The sequence below is a fragment of the Macrotis lagotis genome, chromosome 4 (assembly GCF_037893015.1).
Source record: "Macrotis lagotis isolate mMagLag1 chromosome 4, bilby.v1.9.chrom.fasta, whole genome shotgun sequence".
Taxonomy (NCBI): domain Eukaryota; kingdom Metazoa; phylum Chordata; class Mammalia; order Peramelemorphia; family Peramelidae; genus Macrotis; species Macrotis lagotis.
In genome coordinates, this window is record NC_133661.1 from 80445520 (window position 1) to 80456792 (window position 11273).

At 38.0% G+C, this 11273-nt stretch overlaps 1 protein-coding gene across 2 annotated transcripts in view; it reads right to left on the reverse strand.

Annotated features, from left to right (window-relative positions):
- LOC141521120 (cytochrome P450 2C18-like) overlaps positions 1-8589 on the reverse strand; it is a 28728-nt gene extending 20139 nt beyond the window's left edge. Inside the window, exons 1-3 of one of the 2 annotated variants that reach the window (XM_074233330.1) lie at positions 8330-8589; positions 4483-4539; positions 2818-2980 (exon numbers count right to left, since the gene is read on the reverse strand). In XM_074233330.1, the coding sequence (XP_074089431.1) occupies positions 2818-2980; positions 4483-4539; positions 8330-8509 (400 nt within the window). In that variant the 5' untranslated portion in view covers positions 8510-8589. The remainder of the gene's footprint in view (positions 1-2817; positions 2981-4482; positions 4540-8329) is intronic. The other variant, XM_074233331.1, reaches the window with a different exon arrangement.
- Positions 8590-11273: the final 2684 nt, after the last annotated feature.

Below are 11273 nucleotides of genomic sequence, written 5' to 3' on the forward strand. Positions count from 1 at the left end.
AGGTATCCACAGTTCTAGTCCAGGCCTTCTCCACTGTTTGAAATATTGCAATAGTCCTGCCTCCAGTTTACTCTCTCCAATGCACCCTTGACATAGCTGCCAGTGACTGGACTGATGAGTCTCAATGGGTCAAGCTATACCTTGACCCTGAAATAGCATGACATCATTTGGTCCTCTCACAAGAATGAAAGACAACAAAGATCATTTTTCTAAAGTGATAAGCTGAGCATATCATTCATCTACTCAATAAGCCCTGGTTCCATACTACCTTCAGGATCAAATTCATAAACTCCTCTGTTGGGCTTTTAAAGCCCTTCACAAGCCCTTACCTACCTACCTCATTTCACATTATTCCCCTCCAAGACACTGTGGTGAACAGGGCTTTTTGCTATTCCTCATATAGGGCACTCCTCCCTACTGTCATACTCCATCCCTGCCTCAGTCTTGAGCCTTCAGCTCAAGGGCCACCTTGTAGAATCAGACCATAGCTGATCCCCCCAGCTGCTAGCATCCTCACCTTGCATCCATTTTAAACTGTGTACGTAATATAAATGTGTATATATGTATATAATGTCTATATTTGTGAGAATTATATGTAATATGCAAAAATAAGCATTCACAATGTATATAATAAGTAATATATAAACATGATATACATATATATCTAGCCAAATATATATATATGGTATATGAAACTATATGTTTCCTCTTCCCTATCCATCTGTAAACTCCACTAATTATATTTATGTTTGTCTGTGCATCTCCCAACACCCAACATGTTGTTGCCACATAACAGGTGCAAGGCTTCCTCCATCCTCCTCCCTTCACAAACTCTATCCTACAGTTCTTCACACATGGCACTCCATTTTCCATTTCTGTTCCTTTGCACTGGCTCTTTTCTCCCCTCTCCCTCCCCTACATAACTTGAATGTCCTCCTTACTCCTAGGTTCTTTGGTTTCCTTTAATATGCTGCTCAAATCCCACCTTTGGTAGGAGCCTGTTCTTGGTCTTCATGAGCTGCCATGTTGGGCTGCTGATTCTTGTCAAGCCTGCAGTCCACTAAGAGTTTCCAGGTGTTTTTTTCAGATAATCTGCTGTCTAATAACTAGGTAATACCATGGATAGAACATTGGGCCTGGAGTCAGAAAGATCCGCATTCAAATCTAGCTTTGGATACTGGGTTAATCCCTTAATCTTTTTGCCTCAGTTTCCTCATCTGTAAAATGAAGAGTAATAATAGGACCTATAATTTCTTAACTATTGTTATTGTTGGATGTGCTACAAGTATTCAAGATTTGCTGTAGCAGCCTTCTAATCAAACTGTCAATAGTAATAAAGAAAAGGCTACGGGACTTTAGCTTATAGAATGACACGAGAGAAGAATTTTGGTTCTAATTTTAACCCCAGTAGTCTAAGCAAGGTGACCTATTCCGGAAGTAACCAGATTATTATAATTTTTAAGATTATTTCTATATCTATGGATATATTCTTTCATAAGATTCTGATCCAATTAGTTATACTGTGCTTTGTTCGGTCATCAAAGGCTCAGTATTTTAAATGATCATTATCCTTGCAGACTGAAGTAATTTTGACTTATCTAACACTAATGTCAGGTAACAAATCCCTGACAACCATTTTCATTTTATCCATTCTGTGGCAAACTCTCTAAACTTGTGCATCTATGGATTGTCACTCACCCCTTTCTGCTATACCCAACAAGACATATCTCATGGTAAAACAAAGGTCTCCATGTCCTATATGGTGTGGAGTCTTGTCTCGTTAATCACTTTCTTGCTACTCTTCTTTTTTTTATTTTTCAAGGCAATGCGGTTAAGTGGCTTGCACAAGGCCACACAGCCAGGAAATTATTAAGTGCCTGAGGTCAGATTTGAACTCAGGTACTCCTGACTCCAGGGCCGGTGCTTTATCCACTGCACCACCTATCCACCCCTGCACCACCTAGATGCCCCCTTGCTAATTTTAAGACAAGTTGATTTGTGAAAACTTTGAAAGGGAGATCACTAAGAGTCAGCATGGGTTCATCAAGAATATGTCTTGCTAAACAAACCTAATTTCTTTTTTAAATAGCATTATCAGACTTGGCAGTGTCTTGACATACTAGACACTGTCTTGACATACTAGACACACATTTCAACAAGGCAACTATTTCTAGTAGACATGTCTCTAGGAATTCCATGCTACTTAAAGTTGTGGTCATTGTCCAGGAGGAAGGTGGTAGACTGCCCAGCATTGGATCTCTGGACAGCAAGGAGAAACTTCCAACTAAATGGATAATGAACTAGAGTAATGGCTTTGAAGTTAAATGTCACACCTGAGGGTTAATGAATACAGTAAACTGTAATGGCTAGATGGGGGGAAGAAGTAATCTTTCTACTCCCTCCAGGATTCTTCCACCCCACAATCAATTACTTTCTTTCTTCTCCTTTTTCTTTCTTTCTTCCTCCCACTCTTTTGCTTCCTTCTTTTCTCTTTCCCTTTCATCCTTCCTTCCTTTCTTTTTCTTTTTTTCCTTCTTTCTCTTTCTTTTTTTCTTACTTCCTTTCTTTCTCTTTCTTTCTCTGTCACTCTGTCTTTTTATTTTCTCTTAGTCTTTTTCTTCCTACTTTATGTGGCTATAATAATAGAACATAAAACTATGCAGCTGTTCCCTGAAGAAAGGGCAATGTCTTCCACACCATTCACATATCCTCCCCAACATGCCACTGCTTTGGGGATTTGGGTTTGAAATTTGGAAATATTATTCTTTTCACTATTCTTGTCTTTCTCTTCTTGTTCTACACCAAGAAAAAACATACCATATCCTTCATTAACAAATTCCAGAAGTGGCATACTCCCTCTGTCAGCAAACTTGTCCCCATGATCAATCAGAGCTTCTTTCACTGCCTTGTATCCATATAGTACAATGACTTTTTCCACACCCATTTGCACAGTGAACACCGGGCCATATTCTTTTGCTATCTGTGAAAGAGATGATGGCAGTAGTGAGAGGGTCATCACTGAATCGAACGAAAAACAGCTTAAATGAGTTCTAATTTCATTTATCAGCACCTTCGAAGCATATCTGAAAGGGTAGCTAGGTGGCACAGTGGATAGAGCACCTACCCTGGAGTCAGGAGTACCTGAGTTCAAATCCGGCCTCAGACACTTAATAATTACCTAGCCGTGTGACCTTGGGCAAGCTACTTACCCCCATTGCCTTGCAAAACCTAAAAAAAAATGCAACAAAGCACATCTGATATTTACTTCAGAAAGGATGATAAAACAAATGTACCCATCCCAAGACATAAACGGATAAAAGATTAAAATTTCATTCAGTACTTTGGGCTAGCAGCCAGAACACTGTCCAAGGTCATGCACTGTATGGCTTCGATTTGGTATCCTCAACCTTCCTGAAAGATTGAGCTTATATTTCATATCTACCTGCCATAGTGGATACAGCACTGGACCTGGAAACAAGAAGAACTTAATCAAAATTCAGTTTCAGATACTTCGTAGCAATGTCAGCCCAGGTAAGTCACTTTACCTCTCTCTGCTCCAGTTTCCTCATTTGAAGATTAGTAATAAATAACATAATTCTAAGGGTTTCTATGGGAATGATAAGATAACAATTGTAAAATATTTTGCAAAACTTAAATCACTAATAAATAAAAATATTATTGTTATATTATTAATCATCTAAAGTTTTAAATAAGGACACTTCTGTCAGTGAAATTCTAGAGCAGAAGAGGCTCCTCTTGTCAATAGAAATCTTATAAATCAGTACTATGGCTTAGATTTGGAAGGGACCCTAGAGATCACATGAAGTAAAGGTTCTTAACCCATTGGCATCATGGACTCTTTTTGTTTTGTTTTGTTTTTAGGTTTTTGCAAGGCAAATGGGGTTAAGTGGCTTGTCCAAGGCCACACGGCTAGGTAATTATTAAGTGTCTGAGGCCGGATTTGAACCCAGGTACTCCTGACTCCAAGGCCAGTGCTTTATCCACTAGGCCACCTAGCCGCCCCCAGCATCATGGACTCTTTTAGTAATCTAATGAAGCCTAACTACTCCTCTGAATGATATCACAAATGAGAATACAGTAAAGATGGATTTATATCCCATACAATTTTGCAGAATCTTTGAAATATATCTACAGATTCAATGAGAGTTCATGGTCCCAAGATTAAGAACTTCTCTTCTACTTTTATAATGAGGAAACTGAAGTCCCGCTCCTGTGGGAAGGATATTGTAAAGATATACTTTTGGTCATGATTGTAAATAAGGATGTATAAATCCTGTTTCTGAACAGCAAGGAGAAAATTCCAACCAACTGGAAAATTAACTAGAGTAATGGATCTTTGAAGATTCATTCATTATTCGTTTCATTTATAATCTTTGATTATAAATGTATGATCAGATTACTTGCTGTTATGGGGAGGAAAGAGAGAAGGGAGAAAGGTAGGCACACTTATGATTGACTCACATCCAGTGTTATCTCTAGACATCCCGATTCATATCTGGCCACAGGCCATCGATGGCTCTGGAGAAGAAAGTGAGGCTAGTGACTTAGCACAACTCTCACTCACTCAAATCCAATTCACCTACTTGTCATGGCATCACCTCTCTGATGTCAAGATCTTCTTCAAGAACAAAGGACAAAGGGTGGAACTAAGATGGCAACAGGAGAGGATCGTCTCGTCTCTCTCTCTCTCTCTCTCTCTCTCTCTCTCTCTCTCTCTCTCTCTCTCTCTCTCTGATGTTTCCAAAATTCTAAACTAAGGGCTATAACTAAATTTTCAAGAGACAGAACCCACAGAGGGATCCAGTGAGGCAGTTCTCTAGCCCAAGTAAGGCTCTGCTACATGGGTTGGAGGGACGCCACCAGAGTGAAGGAACTTCAGCTTCCTGGAGGCATACCCAGGGCTCTGGGAGCCATGGCTCATGGCAGCAGGGGTAATTTCCCTGATCTACACCCCGGGGAGCAACGGGCACAACTTGGAAGATCAGCAGGGGGACCTCTGCCAGAGCAAGGGCATGAAGCCCAGCCCTTCGGGCACTGGCCAGGGAGGCAGATCCAGGAACCAGAAGCAGGTGGAGCTGGTAAGCAGGAGACCCCAAGCATGAGTGCTCAGCCAAGATAGGGGAATGGAGGGAGATTGCCAAGGTCTGTACTCTGTCCCCAGAACACGATTCTGGGACTCTGACCACACACAGATCCTGAGGCCCCCCACAGATCAGGACCCCCCAGCCCCTGGGCAGAGGGGTGCACTTGTGGTCATTCACAGACCAGGAGAACAGTCAGAGCCTCACACAAAGGTCCTTGTTGGGATATCTCAATTAAAACTCAAAAGCTCAGGAAGAACCCCAAAATCAGGCACAGGCTGGGGAAATGAGTAGAGAAAAAAGAGGAACACCATTGAGAAATTCTTTGTCTATGATCCCAAGAAGGATCAAAATACTCAACTTGAAGATGAAGAAGTATAAGCTTCTGCATCTAAAGACTTCAAGAAAAACAAAGTTGGACTCAGGCTATGACAGAGCTCAAAAAAGATATTGAAAATCAAGTAAGGGAGATACAGAGATAGAAGAAAATTTGGGAAAAGAAATGAGAGAGATGCAGGAAAAACATGAAAAAAACTCAGCGGCTTAGTCAAGGAGTTCCAAAAAATGTTGAAGAAAATAACATGTTAAAAACCAGCATAGCTCAAATGGATAAAACAGTTCAAAAAGTTATTGAGGAGAAGAATGCTTTAAAAAGCAGAATTAGGCAGATGGTAAAAGAAACAAGAAAGCTCTCTGAGGAAAACAAATCCTTCATATGTAGGATGGAACTGAGGAAAGCTGCTGATTTTATGAGAAATCAAAGACACAATACTTCAAAACCAAAAGAATGAAAAATTAGAAGAAAATGTGAAACATCTCATTGAAAAAAACAATTGATAATGGAAAACAGATTCAGGAAAGATAATTCAAAAATTATTGGAATACCTGAAAGCCATGATCAGGAAAAGAGCCTTGACATCATTTTCAAAGAATTACTACAGGAAAATTGCCCTGATATCCTAGAAGCGGAGGGCAAAATAGAAATGGAGAGAATCCACCAATCTCCCCAAGAAAGAGATCCAAAAAAAAAAAACAATTCCCCAGGAGTATTATACCCAATTTCCAGAACTTCCAAGTCAAAGAGAAAATATTACAAGCAGCCAGAAGGACCAATTCAAATATTGTGGAGCTGCAGTCAGGATCACCCAGGAATTAGCAGCAAGTACATTAAAAGCTCATAGGGCTTGGAATATAATATTCTGAAAGGCAAAAGAGCACAGAATGCAACCGAGAAGCAACTACCCAGAAAAACTTAATGTCCTTTTCCAGGGAAGGACTTTCAATGAACCAGGGGAATTTCAAATGTTCCTGTTGGAATGGCCAGAGTTGAACAGAAAGTTTGATCTTCAAATACAGGACTCAGGTGAAGCATAAAGAGTGGAGGAGAATGGTAAAATATAAGGGACTTAATGATGATGAACTACATATATTCCTGCATAGAAAAATGATACTGATAATACTCAAATGAACCTTCTCATTTAATAGAGCAGGTAGAAGGAGCTTGTATAGATGAAGCACAGGAGAGAGCTGAATTTGGAGATATAATATAGTATAAAAATGGAGTCAAATGGCTAAATGGGAAATATAATGGGAGAAAAGAAAAGGAGAGGTGGAATAGGCTAAGATATTTCACATAATAAGATTTTTTAATTGCAATTAGTTATTACAATGATATGAAAGGGGGAAGGCAAGAGGGAATGAGGGAAACTTCTCTCTCATCAGAGGTGGCTAGGAGACAGTATATATACTCAATGGAGTATAGACATCTAGATTAAGAAGGAGAGAAGGGGGACAGGGGAAGGAGAGGGATGTGAGTGATGGAAGAGAGGTTGAACCATGGGGGAGAGTGGTCAGATATAACACATTTTCTCTTTTACTTCTTCCAAGGGGCTGGGATTAGATGGCCTTCCTGGGACCACAGGGCTGGGTGGTTGCTGGGCCTTAGGGGTGCTATGTGGACTCGGGTCCTCTTGGTCCTAGGGCCGGTGATTAGTCTGCTGTGCCACTCAGCTACCCTATAGCACATTTAAGAAGAGGGACAGAGTGAAAAGAGAAATAAAATACAGTGTATGGTAGTGGGGAAGTACAAATGGAGGAAGTTGCGATCAGCAATGGCAACAGTACAAAATTATGGAAGTAGCTTTTGTGATAGACTTATCCTAAAGAATGTGATCCAACCACAACAGAGCAGGAGGTGTTGGAACACAGACTGAAGCACATTTTATTATTATTAATTATTATTATTATTAATTGGGGGGTGCAGGGCAAATGGGACTGGGAGGCTTGCCTGGGGCCAAACAGTTGCGTGATTGTATGGTTTCTAAGGCCAGATTTGGACCTGGGTGCTCCTGGCTCCAGGGCCGGTGTTATGACCACAGCACCACCTGGCTGCCCTACATTATTATTATTATTATTATTATTATTATTATTATTATTATTATTATTATTATTGTTATTTTATTATATTTTATGTCTTTTTTTTGTTTTTGCAGGGCAATGGGTTTGGGGTGGCTTGCCCGGGGTCCCACAGCTGGGTGATTGTTGGGTGTCTGGGGCCAGGTTTGGGCTCGGGTGCTCCTGGCTCCAGGGCCGATGCTCCGTGCACTGTGCCACGAGGCTGGACCTATTGTTATTATTGTTATTGGTGGTGGTGTTGTTACTATTAGGACCTATTATTATTATTTTGGTTGTTGCGATTTTTTTTAATTTTAATTTTTTTCTCTTTAGAGCTCATCCAGGTCTATATTGGGGGGGGATGGGGTATTATGTTTACTCTTAAACAAAGAATATTTTAGTAATGTATAAAAAAAACATGTGTACAAAAATAAAATAAAAAAGAACAAAGGACAAGCAACAACAAGAAATTCCTCAGGTAGCAGAAATAATCAAACACTAAATAACTTCTTTGTTCCTATAATAGGCAATGAGCATTTTAAGTAGGACTGGTGACATGTTCTCCAAGAACTCTGTAGGGTCAAGGTGAAAAGCAATAGCGAAGAAAAGCACTTTTTGTAGAATTGATCATTCACACGCAGAAATTTGGTAATAGTACTGAGCTACTGCTGAAGCAATGAGCCCTGATGGTCATTGCACAGAAGCAAAATATGGTCTAGGAAATCTCCAAGGTACCTACCTAACCACTCTAACATTCTCTACTCATGGACAGTGTCCCAAATAATTTTATTGACATGAAATAAAATCAACAGAACAGAAAAATGTTTACTCACCTTTAAAAAAGATTCAGGGATATTCTTAAGGTTCAATTGCAAGATATTGCCAATCAAGGGAAGAGGAACAGGACCAGGTGGAAGCTTTCCTCTTCCAGAGCCCCTTCTCCAAGATAAAAAGACCAGCAGACTTGAGAGAAAGAACAGTAAGCCAAGAACAGTAACCCCAGATAGAATCATTGATGATCTTCCTTACTACTAATTCAATAGAGTACTTAGAATCCAAAGCTGTAGAGGACTGTGCACGTGACATCATTTATTCCTTTAAATACTGAGTAACCTTCCAATGGACTTTGGTCTACCAGTAAAATAAAGAGAACACTACCCCTTTCCCTACAGTACTGTATTTTTAAAGTATAAGGAGTCCTTACATTTCTTGTTCAAAGTTATTATTTATTTTGCTTTTTATATAACCCAATTATTCCCAAATATGGCCCCTACTCCCTGTAGAATCAACACTTTTAAGAAACCAAAAAAGTTAAGTAAATCTAAAGACCCTAGAATTTTGATGGTGTATGTTCTATCCTATAGTAATTAGCCTTTCTGCTAAGAAATGTTTCTTAATCTGTTTCAAGATTGAGGACACATTTATAATTTAAAATTTTTTCATTAACTCCTACTTTATCATTATACTATTAGTGTTCATTTAAAATACATATTTAGAAAAAATGTCTAAATTTAGCAATGGTTTAATTTGCAATTTATAAATCAAATATGACCACAATTTTGAAAAATAGCATATTTGTGTATAAAATGATGTACTTTCAGTCTATAATACTTATTTTGGTACATCAAGCTTTTTTTAATGACTGTTTTCAGTGCATTTTGTTTTATTTTATGAGGCAATTGGTGATAAGTGATTTGTCACAAGTCACAAGTTAATGATTGTCAAGTGACTGAGCTAAGATTTGGACTCAGATCCTAACTGACTCGAGTCAGTATTCTAGCCACTGTGCCACCTAGTGACCCCTTTGGAGTATATTTTAATCCATGGACCACCTGCAATTACTTCATGACCTTCATTTTGGGAAACAATTACCTATAAAAAAATTTTCAATAGAGACTATAACCAATAATAATAATAATTATCTTCCCTGAGAAAAATGGGTCCTTAGTTAAAAGGTCTTTTCTTTTTTGAGTGGTGAAAGTTTCTCTTTTTTGTAAATAAGGAGCTAGTTGGAAATGTAGCTAGGGACAGCCGGGTGGTACAATGGATAGAGCACTGGTTCTGGAGTCATTTGACTTCAAATTTGATCTCAGATACTTGATAATTACCAGGTTTGTGACTTTGGGCAAGTCACTTAATCCATTTGCATTGCAAAAAAAAATTTAGTCTCAAAATGCTCTTTAATGAGTTTAAAATTTAAAATCATTAAAATCATTAAAAGTAACAATATAGGTATCAAGTGATCATAATAGAGAGAGTTGTAACACTGGCAGTTTCTGTAGGTTAGAAGAAGGGATGTTTGATAAAATGTTCAACTCTCAGAATCCCTAGGGGGAATAACATCTTTAAGTTTAAGGTATACTATTAACATTTTCTCCTTAACTTTCTGAAGTCTAGATGCTTAAGGCACAACAACAAACAGTGGTGGGATTCCATCAGTTCACACTGGTTCAGCAGAACCGAACCCTAATTTTACGTTGAGTTTGGTGAACCAGTTGTTAAAATGGCCCTTGTCATCAGGGTTCTTTCTTAGGTGGGTGCCTGGGCAATTGCCCAATGTGGAAGTCACAAATTAACATTTCTTACTCTTTTTTAACATTCATCTGCACCCATAGTATTGTCCATTTTGTCCAAAGGTGAAAAAAAATTGACTGAACTATGCTGGAAATATTTATTTATTCATATCTTAAAATTCAATATACCTTGGATGAAACACTACATTTTAATTCCCTCATTTTTGTTACTTCAGTAAGCAACATATAAGAAAAATGTGCCAAACAACCAGGGGTAACAAGCTGTCATTTGTTTCTGCTTTGTGTTATACCTAAAATTCCCCAGGGGGACCCAATAAACCAAAATAACTATAGCTTTCAAGGGTTATCTTGAAATTTAGGAAGCCATGGAAATAGAAGGGAAAAAAAAGAGTTAGAATAGGTGGTTTTGGTTCTGTGTATGTTCCAACATTGACTGCTGTGGTCACTGTTTCTGCTCCATAAGGATACATTTAATTATTATGAGTAATATAACATAATCTAGTTTTGTGTACCTCTTGTATTTTTTGTTTGAATACTAAATATTAGCATGAAATATTAAACTACCTTTCAGTATATATTTTTGTATCCTTACAATAGTCATTAGGGCAGAGAATCGGTTTTTAATTTATTTGAATTCCACCACTGACAACAAAACAATTCACACCCTTATTTGTAATATTTCCTATAAAGGTTCACACTGGAAATTTAAGATCAGCTCTCATGAGATAAAATAAGCTGGATCCAGCATTTGTTGCTATTGTTCAATCATTTCAGTTGCTTCTGATTATTTGTGATTCCTACTTGGGGTTTTCTTGGAAAAGACACTGGAATGGTTTTACCTTTTCTTCCTGTTTATTAAGGCATAAAGTGTTGACAACCAAATGCAGAAAAGTAGAAATATTAAATGAATCCCTTTCAGATCAAAATATAATAAAAATTATATTCAATAAAGGGCAATGCAAAGATAAATAAAAAATTATTTGGAAACTAAATAATATAACCATAAAGCATGAGTGTGTCAAACAACAAATCATAGAAACATTAAATAATTTCATTAAAGAGAAACAATGAGGCAACAGACAAAAATTTATGGGATGCAGCCAAAGCAGGACTTGGGAAAATTTTTCTTATCTAAACAATAAATTAGAGAAAAAGCAAATTGACAAATTGAATACACATCTAAAAAAGACTAGAAAAAGGACACATTTTAAATCCTCAATTACACACCAATTTGGAAATGCTA